This window comes from Eleutherodactylus coqui, chromosome 7 (genome assembly GCF_035609145.1).
Source record: "Eleutherodactylus coqui strain aEleCoq1 chromosome 7, aEleCoq1.hap1, whole genome shotgun sequence".
In the NCBI taxonomy this organism is placed as follows: domain Eukaryota; kingdom Metazoa; phylum Chordata; class Amphibia; order Anura; family Eleutherodactylidae; genus Eleutherodactylus; species Eleutherodactylus coqui.
The window spans coordinates 123,471,695-123,485,049 of NC_089843.1; the positions used below are offsets into that span (position 1 = coordinate 123,471,695).

At 52.0% G+C, this 13,355-nt stretch overlaps 1 protein-coding gene across 1 annotated transcript in view; it reads left to right on the plus strand.

The window, feature by feature from the left end:
* The first annotated feature begins 4,304 nt into the window (after positions 1–4,304).
* The window catches only part of LOC136572756 (uncharacterized), a 105,459-nt gene continuing 96,408 nt past the window's right edge, over positions 4,305–13,355 (plus strand). Inside the window, exons 1-2 of the mRNA XM_066573616.1 lie at positions 4,305–4,441; positions 7,882–7,988. Coding sequence (XP_066429713.1) covers positions 4,385–4,441; positions 7,882–7,988 — 164 coding nt within the window. The 5' untranslated portion in view covers positions 4,305–4,384. The remainder of the gene's footprint in view (positions 4,442–7,881; positions 7,989–13,355) is intronic.

A 13,355-nucleotide genomic window follows, 5' to 3' on the forward strand; every position in this document is an offset into this window, starting at 1 on the left:
CCCCTGCCACTGCTGTGACAGCAGTGGCAGAAGATCGCGATCCCCACCCATTGATTTCAAGAGGCTGGCGCTGCTGCAGCCGGCCCCACTGGAAACAATGGGCGAGATCGCAAAAAAATGGACATGCCGCAATTTTGTTTTAACGCTGCATCGCAAGTGTTAAAACATCACAAATGTGCACGGAGCCATTGGGAGCCATTGACTTCATAATTTTGCGATTTCCCGCAGCCTCAGGGTGACCAAAAAGACGCAATTCTGGCGTTATTTCTTCCGACAATGTTCACTGTGTGGGGCAAATAATGCATTACTTTGATCAGACTTTTATGGATACAGCAATACCAATTTTTTTTTCTATTTAGATTCTTTTATTATAAGTATGGGGGAAAAAAATGTTTAAACTTATTTAAAAAAATTTATTAATAAAAATAAACGGTTATATTTTTATCCTTATTTTAGTCCCCAGAGAGGACATGAACCTACGATGGTTTGATCATTCCTGCAGTATGATGTAATGCCATAGTGTTACATTATACCGCAATCTGACAGGCAGTCTATCAGGCCACGACACAATGGGGGCTTTAAGAAGGACCCTGGCTGCCATAGCAACCGCACAACACCCCGTGATCTCATTGTGGAAGGACTTCCAAACATTGATCGGGACATTTAAATGCCGCAGTCAGAATTGACCGCAGCATGTGAAGGGTTAACACCTCTGATCAGCAGCGCTGTACGAACAGTACAGGATAATGCAAAGACATGCGCGCGAATCAACCTCGTTCATAGCACAAGTACGTTGCGCTGAAGCATGCACATTTGCGCATATGCTTGTGTAAAGGAGTCCTTAAGCTGATTTCCTGCGCACGTTTCATCCAACTGTGATCTGGGCGGGACTTGTAGGAGAAAATTACCTTCTATTTTCTATTTGTTTATACACACGGGCGATTTTTCTTCCAACCGACAGTCCGAGATGCAAAAATTGCAATATCACACGTTTCTTTCTATGGGAGCAAAAAAATAAAAATCGCATTGTATTCACCTACAGATGAGATTTTTATTTTCCGTATTGACACGTGTGCGTGAAAATCGCGTGTGCAGTCATGTGATGCGTTTTTCTTGCAAAGTGCAATATCGATCTATTTTTTTTGGACCCGTTTCTGGTGTTGGCTCACAAAATACAGATTAAAAATACCCCTGTGTGAATAAGGCTCCAGTCCACGGGCGTTTTTGCATTGCGTTCTCCGCAGCGATAATCCGGCCGCGGGGAACGCAGTGCACACTTTCTATAGTGTTGCTATGGAAAGCGCAGCCCCCCTGTCCATGAGCGGAGAATCATAGTGATTCTCTGCTGGCGGCCGTCAAATCGCAGCATGCTGTGAAGTGCCACAGTGAGCCTATCTGTCAGACAGGCTCACCACGGAGATCCGTCTGCTGGCTCCTGCTCCCGGGCGGTGGCTTCCATGGCAGAGATCCGCCGCGGGATACCGCAATGCCCGAGGACAGGCAGCCTAAGCCCCAAGATTGTGTTCACACATTGTTGATTTGCAGCAGATTTTGTCGCAGATTTGCCTGTGTTTTTAGGTCTGCCGCAGACGGGCAATTTTACGCGCAGAAAATGGGCTGCAGAAAACCGCAACCTTTAAAACCCTTTGGTCCTAGAGGGTTCTCTCACATGGAGCGTTTTTCTGCCCGCATTTCCGCTGGGTGAAAAAATATGCAACATGCTCTAGTTTTGTGCACATTTGCGCACCCGAGGCTCAATGGGAGTGTGCAGGAAATCACATGCCCAACTGAAGAGTCCCGGCAGCGCAGAAACGGATACTTACCTGCGCAGAAACGCTTGAGAGAAGACGTCATCGGAGTCCATTAGGAGCGCAATTACGTCACGCTCTGGTGATTACGTCACACTCTGGTGATTACGTCACGCTCTGGTGATTACGTCACACTCTGGTGATTACGTCACGCTTGCCTGCAGCAGGCCTTACTGCGTATTTTTATATAGTAAAAATACAGACAAGCGAGCGGATGATGTCAAGACTTTTTTTCCCCAACCTCTGTAAATAAACGCAGTATTACGCGGCCAATTAATTTCAATGGGCGATTTATGTGTGAAATACGCACTTAAACGGCGTAAATACTACATGCAGTGGGTGATTTTGCACGGTTTAGTGCTGTTTATCTCGAGTTTGCGAGATACTCGCTTAAGGCCGGGCTCACATGAGCGTGTCGGCACAACGTATTCCAAGCGTGAGTCTTGTGCGCGTAATATGCTGTACCAATCTGCTATAGGCGGCCACGTTACCGATTACACACCATGCGCAAAATGTGCGCGCAATACAAAATAATTGCAAGTTCTATCTCGGTGATTATTATACACACCAAGATAGTACACGGCGATGAGCAGCACGCAGCGTCATTGCATACTGGCTGCGTGATGTGCACATATCTCTCGCACCCTGCGAGATACGCTCGTGTGAGCCTCGGCCTACCTACAAAGCAAAAACTCGCTCAGGGGAGCGTGGCCACTGAGATGAATGGGGTGCATAAAAAAGCAGTAAATACGCAACCGCACGTGTAAAAATACTGCGGCGGGCTACATTCACACAGGCAAGCATGATCTGCCGAGTAACTCGGCCCGATATTGTGCTTGGCAACGTGTGTTTTACATGTGGATTTGATTGAAAAGCGCCTCGCATCGCTCCTGTGAGATTGCGATCCTCCGGCGCGTGTTCCAATAGAGGATCGTAAGTGCTTCCCATCGCTTTCACTGAGAAACCATTGCATCGCGCCCAAGTGCACATCGCACGGCATGCAAGTGTCTCGCGATGTCATAAAGGTCCCATTGATGGGTGAGGCGTTCCGAGGGGTGTGGAAAAATAGGACAGGATGCCATTTTTTTTTTACCTCACAGCGTCGTTGTGAGGGGGAAAAGAAAAAAAAAAATCGCTGACGTGTATGACTTAATCCACAAGAATGGAGTTCATATTCAAGCGAGCTTTGTGCGTCTCGCATGCGCAGCCATATGTGGTTTCTGCCAGTATCTACAAGCACTGTGGGGACACCCGCAGCGTTTTACCGAAACACCAGTGGACTTGAGGCCTTTTAGGCTGTTTTTACTGTTATTTCGTGCGGTGTTTCCAAACACGTTACAATATTTGAGAGCGTTTTTGTAATGTACGCCATCACTGTGAAGGGCGATGAGGTGCGTTCGAAAGCGCTAAAATGAAACACGTGAAAATAGGGCAGACAGCGCTCGAAAATTTGCATTAGAAGCGTCATGTCTGAGCGCTGGTCTACAAGGCCCCATTCAAATGAATGGCGGCGTTGTACAGCGGTTTACGCTAATCATGGTGAACAGCGGCGAGTGTGAGAGCAGCCTTAGGCCCCCTGTTCACAGCCGTTGCGAAATATCGCCAGCGATATTCCGCTGCGGGGGAGGGGGGCCGCTGTCAAGTCTTCGCACTGACAGATAGGCTCACCGCGGTATGCCGCGATTTAGATCCCGCGAGCGGAGAATCGCTATGGAAAGCAAACACTGCGTTACCCACGGCCGGATTATCGCCGCAGGTACGGCAATAAACAATCGCCCCTGGACAGGCAGGAGGCTAGTTTCACACGTGTGTGAAAATCGCACGAGATTAGTGTGTTGAGACGCGCAAATCTCACACGAACACGAACCCCCGTCTTCTGAATGGGGTCAGACACATGAGCAATGTTTTCCTGCACAGCACCGTGATGCGAAATGGGAAACAAATTGCTGCATTTTCTGTGTGCTATCGCATCGCAGCGCACATTGTTATCGTGGGGCCAGTGGCAGCATCGTCCTGCGTGCTATGTGTACGCGATGCGATGTTTGAAACAAAACTGCCTCGCATCCGCAGGGAAAATGCATGGTGGCGAGCGAAAAATCGGGCCGTGCTTCACAGCCCCGTACCGCGCTCGCCCGTGTTAAGTTCGCCTACTGTGTTTTTTATTACACTGGTTACTATTACGCCTGCAGGTGGAAAAAAAAGGTTGTGACATCATCACCCGCGTCTCTACTGCACAGAAATACGCAGTAAATTCTTTACAGCTCCGCGCTCAGTCAGACGCAGCGCAAAAAGCACAGTGTTTTTATATCTGGTCGTGTGAGATGGGCTCTGCTGTAACAAGGGACATTACTACGTGTGACATCTACAAGGGACATTACTGCACAGTGTGACATTATAGTGTGACCCCCCCCCCCCCCCTTTCCTCAGTGCGGCCTGATTTATTTCCCGCCCTCCTCACAGGGCGGTAGAGGAGGAGCGCGGGGCATTGTGGGAGGTGACCAAGCAGGAGGGGGCGGAGCTTGTGGTGGCTGCAGCGCTGGCACAGGGGACTGTGAGCGCCTGCAGCCCGGGACACCATGATCTGCATCCTGCTGGTGGCCGGCCATGGCACCCTGCTGGAGAACCACATTAAGGTCTCCGTCTTCTCTGCCTCTTCTGCATGCTCTGTGCGTTGTATTGTGACCTCTCTGCTCATTCTCGCCCTCTACTGGCCAGAGCTCTGCACTGTCAGGTGATGCTGCTGCTCGGACATGAATGGAGGGGACGAAAAGGCTCATTTCTTTTTGCAAATTTTAGTCCAAAAAGTGCATTCAGTGGCTGGGATGGCTTCCTGGCTGTTTTCGTTAAGAGGGCATGCTGGGACTTGTAGTTTTTTTAAACTTAACCCATTAGTGTCCTAGCCAGGTGGCTCCTTAATGACCAATATTTTTTTTTAAGTCTTTTTTTTTTTTTTTTTCCATCGTTGCATTCCAGAAGCCGTAACTTTTCCGTTGTTCCGTGGACCCGATCGGACGCGGCTTGTTTTTTGCGGGGCCATTTATATTTTCTAATGGCATCATGTTGGGTGCAGGTCATGTAACGTGTAACTTGTATTACATTCTGCCATTTGTTTTTTGGATCTTATTTTTACAGCGTTCAGTGCGCAAAATAAATAACGTGACGGTATTATTCTCCGGGTCGGCACGTTCCGGCGACACCAAGTTTATACAGTTTTTTTTTTGTGTGTGTGTGTGTTTTTTGCTAATTTTGTACACAAAAAACATTAATCTTTTTTAAATTAATCTGTTTTATTTTGTGTCGCCGCATTTATTGCTTTTGACTCCATCTTTGTTTTGACGCTCTTCTGGCATGGTTTTTATTTGTAGCAGCGTTTGCTGCGCAGTGTGAAGAATATGTTGTAATTCTGCAGGCCGGTACAGTTCTAACAATACTAAATTTATATAGTTTTTTTTATTTTTATTCCATGTATCCGTTTTTCCTGCGTATTTGCTACATATTTGCGCACAAAATCAATAGGATTTCTTGAATATTTTTGCGCACACAGACTTCGGCTCATGAATGTGCTGCGTATTCACTGACCAAAATAAGCCCGTGTGATTGCACCCTATTTACACGGCTGTAGGCGTTTTACGTGTGCCCACCGGCGCCATAAAACCCCCTAAATAGCAAAGGGCCTGGTGCATATACGCCAAGGCCGCAATGCCGGGGGGCCTGGGGAGACATTCCCCCTTCCCTCCCTCTCGCCGGCTTACCTCCTTTCTCCTCCCCTCCAGCCGTTTGCAATGGGAGGGGGCGGGGCAAAGCTAAGCTTCTGCAACCAGCAATGCAAGGGAGCGGAGCTTAGCTCTGTCCTTGTCCCGCCCCCTCCCATTGCAAAGGGGGGGAGATTAGCAGTCACGCTGCTAAACCACCCCCCTTCTCCTGCAGCTGTCATTGGCAGCCTTAGGAGTCTATGCAGCTGCTGCCGCCGGTGTGAGAGCGCCAGGCCGGGCGCTTTCATGCCACTGAAATACGCCCCAATGCATCAGATGAGCCGTGTATATCGGCGGGGCGTGAAAACCCGGCCAATATACGCCAGTGTGAATAAGCCCTAAGGGCTGATGCCCACGGCTATACGTGTAAAACACTGTGGGGCACCCCGCAGCGTTTTATACATTAGCAGCCCTTATCTCTGCTGGCAGTGACCGCATATGGCGTTGCCCATACCCACGTATCACACAGACATGCATTTTTTTTTCCTCTTTAAATGCGTAGGAAAATGCTGCCCATATACAATGTATTACGTATCGACAGCATATCATACACAGCCCATACCAGTGTACAGGCCTCACGCTGCGTGGTACATAGAGAAATAGAGCATGCTGCAATTTATTACTTTTGAGTATCCATACACAGTGTCCACACGCTGGTGTGCATGTATCAATGAAACTCTAGTCACCGCGCATCAAGCGTCCATAGAACGCACAAGCGTAATATGGGTGGAAAAATATGGTCGTGGACATGAGCCCTAAATCTACTGCCGAAGTTTTAGAGAGTATTAAGCCCATTGACTCCACCAGCAGAATAGTGAGTACAGCTCTGGAGTATAATACAGCATGTAACTCAGGATCAGTACAGGATAAGTAATGTATGTACACAGTGACTCCACCAGCAGAATAGTGAGTGCAGCTCTGGAGTATAATACAGGATGTAACTCGGGATTAGTACAGGATAAGTAATGTATGTACACAGTGACTCCACCAGCAGAATAGTGAGTGCAGCTGTGAAGTATAATACAGGATGTAACTCAGGATAAGTACAGGATAAGTAATGTATGTACACAGTGACTCCACCAGCAGAATAATGAGTGCAGCTCTGAAGTATAATACATGATGTAACTCAGGATCAGTACAGGATAAGTAATGTGTGTACACAGTGACTCCACCAGCAGAATAGTGAGTGCAGCTCTGGAGTATAATACAGGATGTAACTCAGGATCAGCACAGGATAAATAATGTATGTACACAGTGACTCCACCAGCAGAATAGTGAGTGCAGCTCTGGGGTATAATACAGGATGTCACTCAGGATCAGTACAGGATAAGTAATGTATGTACACAGTGACTCCATCAGCAGAATAGTCAGTGCAGCTCTGGAGTATAATACAGGATGTAACTCGGGATCAGTACAAGATAAGTAATGTATGTACACAGTGACTCCACCAGCAGAATAGTGAGCGCAGCTCTGGAATATAATACAGAGTGTACTCAGGATCAGTACAGGATAAGTAATGTATGTACACAGTGACTCCACCAGCAGAATAGTGAGTGCAGCTCTGCAGTATAATACAGGATGTAACTCAGGATCAGTACAAGATAAGTAATGTATGTACACAGTGACTCCACCAGCAGAATAGTGAGTGCAGCTCTGGAGTATAATACAGGATATAACTCAGTATCAGTACAGGATAAGTAATGTATGTACACAGTGACTCCACCAGCAGAATAGTGAGTGAAGCAATAAAATGTAAAGCCGTATGTACATGGGCAAGTGCGATATTGGTCCAAGAAACTCAGACCAATATCAAATTTGTAAACCAGCGGGGTTTTTTTTCCTATGATTGTATCACAATCTCCAAGAAAATGGCATGTTGCCTCAACAGTAAAGATCGCACTCGCATGAACGACACATTTATATCTGAGTGCGATGCAATTTTTTTTTCACTCCCATAGGAACTAATGGGCGATTCTTGATCAGAAACACCAAAAAATAGGACATGCTGTCATTTTTTTCTCTCGGACCATCGATCTGGGAGACAAGACGCTCATGTAAATAAACGCTTTGAGGTTAACGTGTTGTTGTCATCTGCGAGTTTCATCCACATTTGGTTTCAGATGGAACTCGCGTGTAAAGCTCATCCGTGTAAATACGGCCTAAAACAGGCTGTGACTCGGGATCAGTAATGTAAAGCGCTTCTATGTGAGCAGCATTGTCCGGCCTGTTGTGTAATAGCCTTATAATCCACCGCTATAATATGACCTTTAATCCTGTAAATATTACACAAGTTTTTCTCTGTTTTTGCTAATCCCTTCTAGAATGATCAGAGCGGGTTGTATGGTTTTCTGGAGGGTGTCCCCAAGGCTCTGCTGCCTGGTGTGGGCGGAAAGAAGATCCTGGACTTCTGGTGGAAAGCTGTGAACACGTATGTTGTCTTCACTTCTACTGATGTTGGGGACGGTAGGGGGGGGGGTATCCTGGGGCAATCCTATATGTATCATTTCCCCCTCCGTACACAATGGTCACAGTCTATCTCCCTGCCTGCAGCATTGTGGTCAGAGTTGGCAGTGACTGTGCCCCCATTTGTAGTCCCCAGAAGATGGTTGTGTGATCCCAGTACCGTCTGCAGAGATCCAGTCTACAGAATCATTGCCGAGATGGATATTAATTATATGGAAAGTAGTTAACTATACTTTTAAAAACTTTTGACATGTCATAGGGACATGCAAAAGTTTTGATTGGTGGGGGTCCTGGTGCTGAGACCCCCAATGGTCACTAGATCAACGTAGGTGAAGTGCTCATCTGAATGCTGTCATTGCTTGCTAGCTAGAGGCAGGCCCAATAGAAAGTCTGTGGGTCAAACTTCAGCTAGCGAGCCGTTACAGTGGTCAAATTAGTACTTCTGCTTTTTTGTTTTAGCAACCGGTGGGTGGGGGGGGGGGGGGGCGCTCAGCACTCAAACCACCAACTATCAAAAAGTTTTTTGAACACCTAGTTACTGTATTTTTCGCTTCATAAGACGCACTTTTTCTCTCTCCAAAGCGGGGGGGAAAGTTGCTGCGTCTTATAGAGTGAATGTGCCAAAAAATTTGTTCCAATCGCCATTTTTAGCGCGATTGCGAATTTAACTCGTGAACGCGATTTAGTTAGCGCGATTGCGTGTTAAACTCACGATCGCATGAACAAATGTGCGACCAGTCTCCTCCCCACTGCCGCCCATACATACCTGTGATTGGTCGTGAGCGCCAGCGGGTACTACTGCTGCTCCCCGCCTCCACCAAACGTCTTCCTTCCTTCCTCCTGCTGCACACAAGCGCCGCTGTGATATGAAGCGCCGTTTTTTCTGACCTCTGCTGCTCCCTCTGCTCCGTCACCCGGCACTAACCCTGCGCTGTCCCTGGGTGAGTTCAAATTTTTTCCCCCTATTTTCCCCCTCTAAAACGGGGGTGCGTCCTATAGACCGGTGTGTCTAATAGAACGAAAAATACGGTACACCTTTTAAAGTGCTTTTCTAGGCAAATGTTATTGATGACTGATCCTCAGGCTAAGTCATCAGTAGTGATCGTCTGGGGTCCTGGTTGGGATCAGGAGTGATGAACTTTTCTGGTGCCCGCTGTCAGTGCCACAGCACACACGGTTACAGAGCGGAAGCAGATGTCTCCAATCCCTATGTAGTGGGCGGCACTGGTAATTGCAGGCTGGGGTCTCATTAAAATTAGTGACATAGAGTTGATTAAGTTGTTAGAAAATTGAAAACTTTAATAAAGAGCATTTTAATATAAAAAAACCTGTGACACCTGCAGCAGCAATTACCCGCTCTGGCCACTACACAGGGGTCGGTGCCATCTGCTAATGCTCCAAACTCTGTGTATTGTGGTGCTGACTCCTTCCAATCAGCTGTTTATAAAGCTAATTAATAATAGTATTTGCCTGGAAAATCCCTTTTAAGTATTTGCTGCACTGTACACCTGCCTGTCCTAGCACTCCGAAAGAACAATTGCTGACTACTACTGGCAGGGCCGGCTGTACAGAACAGCAGAGGATGTGGCAGTCAGTGTCTCAGGAGAAAGGATCCCGCTCAGTGGCGTACATGGAAGAGACTAGCCTCTTAGGCCTCATGTCCACGGGGAAAATCAGGCCCGCTACGGATTCTCCATGGAGAATCCGTAGCGGGTCCCTCCTGCCCCGCGGACATGAGCGCTTAAAATAAGAATTAACTTACCCGCAGCACATCCGCCCGGCCGAAGAAAGAAGATCCGGCCATGAAGAAGAGAAGAACTGCCCGGTCCGCTGCGGGTAAGTTGTTCTTATTTTAGGTCTCCCTAAAATCCGGACGGCTTCCATAGGCTTCAATAGAAGCCTGCGGGAGACCCGCACGAAAATGGAGCATGTCCATTTTTTTTCATGCTCCATTTTTTTAAAATTCCCTTTTATTGACCATCAGCGGGTATTTATCTACCCGCGGGTGGTCAATGCATCCCTATGGGATGCGGATCCGCTGCGGATTTTAAATCCTATTTTGCCCATGGACATGAGGCCTTACTGTTCAATGGCATAAAATATACCCGTCTTCGGGTGCTTTTGCAGTTTCTCGTTAACTCGGGGGGTCAATTAGAACACAAACTAAATGTTCTTTTGTTTTTTTTTAAACAGAATTGTTCAGTCGTTCGGTTCGCTGCAACAGTGAATGAGAACGGCGGAATAAGCGCTGTTTAAACCGAATGTCTACCGAACGCGCCAGGATGATTTTTATGGTTGCATACAATGAACGATAGGCGAATGAATTATCATTTATTTTTCAGTCGTCGGCCGTGTTTACACTAAACCATAATCATTCTGTGTAAGAGCGTCCTTAGTAAATGTGGCCATTTCTTTCTAATACCCGTCCTTGCTGAGTGGCGCTCCCTTCCATGTCTTATTGGGTCACCATGACTACTTGTTGCACCCCTGCGAAGGACTAAAGGCTCTTTAGTCAGTCTCCTATTTGTTATTGGAGACCCCCTGTGTCTTCTGTACTCAGTTGCTCTTCTTGTCGCAGTGTTCAGTCTCTTCCATGTAGTCTGTTGTGTAGACGCGAGGACACAGACAATGTTAGCGCCCCCATCAGAGTCTGAACCCCATGACACTTGTAACTGGAGATACCGTAGGAGCTGACATGATGACATTGCGGTAGGTGGAGTTATAGGTTCTCAGATCTCTATATGGAGCCCCTATAGTTCTTGCTCTGCAGCAGCTGCAGTCTTTGGGAGATGATACAGTATACTATATGTAGGATAAGACTACTTCTAGAACATTGGGCTGCAGCGATCACTCCCATCATGGTCGCCGTGTAAGGAGAAATCAGACAAAAGACAAACACTATGATGCAGATTATAGAATTCTGTTTTATTAGAATAGCAATAAGCAACATTGTAATTAAATATTATCGGCCATTTAATAAATGACACAATGATCACAGTGACTGTCAGGTTAGAACGGGTGGAGACCACAGAACTTGCTGCGGTCCTTCTGACCAGTCCACCGATGTCCTAAGATGAGAGCCGCCAGACCCAAAGATCCAGAGGAAGGCGAAAAAACTCCCCGGAGAGTTCTACCTCAGGGGGGCAAAAAATTCCTTCCTGACCCCAAATGTGGCGATCGGCTATCACCCTGGATCCAATCTGTCTTGCTGCATATTACTGTTTAGATGTATGTAATTATACACTAGGGATAGCTAATGCTGTGCAGGAATAGAAAAACACAGCCTGCTTCTGTAATCTAATATACAGTTGAAATTATAGCCTGCCTATACCTGCCTTTCCACCCTCAGGCCCCGGCTTCAGGCGACCCGCCCCGCCACCCTCAGGCCCCGGCTTCAGGCGACCCGCCCCGCCACCCTCAGGCCCCGGCTTCAGGCGACCCGCCCCGCCACCCTCAGGCCCCGGCTTCAGGCGACCCGCCCCGCCACCCTCAGGCCCCGGCTTCAGGCGACCCGCCCCGCCACCCTCAGGCCCCGGCTTCAGGCGACCCGCCCCGCCACCCTCAGGCCCCGGCTTCAGGCGACCCGCCCCGCCACCCTCAGGCCCCGGCTTCAGGCGACCCGCCCCGCCACCCTCAGGCCCCGGCTTCAGGCGACCCGCCCCGCCACCCTCAGGCCCCGGCTTCAGGCGACCCGCCCCGCCACCCTCAGGCCCCGGCTTCAGGCGAACCGCCCCGCCACCCTCAGGCCCCGGCTTCAGGCGACCCGCCCCGCCACCCTCAGGCCCCGGCTTCAGGCGACCCGCCCCGCCACCCTCAGGCCCCGGCTTCAGGCGACCCGCCCCGCCACCCTCAGGCCCCGGCTTCAGGCGACCCGCCCCGCCACCCTCAGGCCCCGGCTTCAGGCGACCCGCCCCGCCACCCTCAGGCCCCGGCTTCAGGCGACCCGCCCCGCCACCCTCAGGCCCCGGCTTCAGGCGACCCGCCCCGCCACCCTCAGGCCCCGGCTTCAGGCGACCCGCCCCGCCACCCTCAGGCCCCGGCTTCAGGCGACCCGCCCCGCCACCCTCAGGCCCCGGCTTCAGGCGACCCGCCCCGCCACCCTCAGGCTCCGGCTTCAGGCGACCCGCCCCGCCACCCTCAGGCCCCGGCTTCAGGCGACCCGCCCCGCCACCCTCAGGCCCCGGCTTCAGGCGACCCGCCCCGCCACCCTCAGGCCCCGGCTTCAGGCGACCCGCCCCGCCACCCTCAGGCCCCGGCTTCAGGCGACCCGCCCCGCCACCCTCAGGCCCCGGCTTCAGGCGACCCGCCCCGCCACCCTCAGGCCCCGGCTTCAGGCGACCCGCCCCGCCACCCTCAGGCCCCGGCTTCAGGCGACCCGCCCCGCCACCCTCAGGCCCCGGCTTCAGGCGACCCGCCCCGCCACCCTCAGGCCCCGGCTTCAGGCGACCCGCCCCGCCACCCTCAGGCCCCGGCTTCAGGCGACCCGCCCCGCCACCCTCAGGCCCCGGCTTCAGGCGACCCGCCCCGCCACCCTCAGGCCCCGGCTTCAGGCGACCCGCCCCGCCACCCTCAGGCCCCGGCTTCAGGCGACCCGCCCCGCCACCCTCAGGCCCCGGCTTCAGGCGACCCGCCCCGCCACCCTCAGGCCCCGGCTTCAGGCGACCCGCCCCGCCACCCTCAGGCCCCGGCTTCAGGCGACCCGCCCCGCCACCCTCAGGCTCCGGCTTCAGGCGACCCGCCCCGCCACCCTCAGGCCCCGGCTTCAGGCGACCCGCCCCGCCACCCTCAGGCCCCGGCTTCAGGCGACCCGCCCCGCCACCCTCAGGCCCCGGCTTCAGGCGACCCGCCCCGCCACCCTCAGGCCCCGGCTTCAGGCGACCCGCCCCGCCACCCTCAGGCCCCGGCTTCAGGCGACCCGCCCCGCCACCCTCAGGCCCCGGCTTCAGGCGACCCGCCCCGCCACCCTCAGGCCCCGGCTTCAGGCGACCCGCCCCGCCACCCTCAGGCCCCGGCTTCAGGCGACCCGCCCCGCCACCCTCAGGCCCCGGCTTCAGGCGACCCGCCCCGCCACCCTCAGGCCCCGGCTTCAGGCGACCCGCCCCGCCACCCTCAGGCCCCGGCTTCAGGCGACCCGCCCCGCCACCCTCAGGCCCCGGCTTCAGGCGACCCGCCCCGCCACCCTCAGGCCCCGGCTTCAGGCGACCCGCCCCGCCACCCTCAGGCTCCGGCTTCAGGCGACCCGCCCCGCCACCCTCAGGCCCCGGCTTCAGGCGACCCGCCCCGCCACCCTCAGGCCCCGGCTTCAGGCGACCCGCCCCGCCACCCTCAGGCC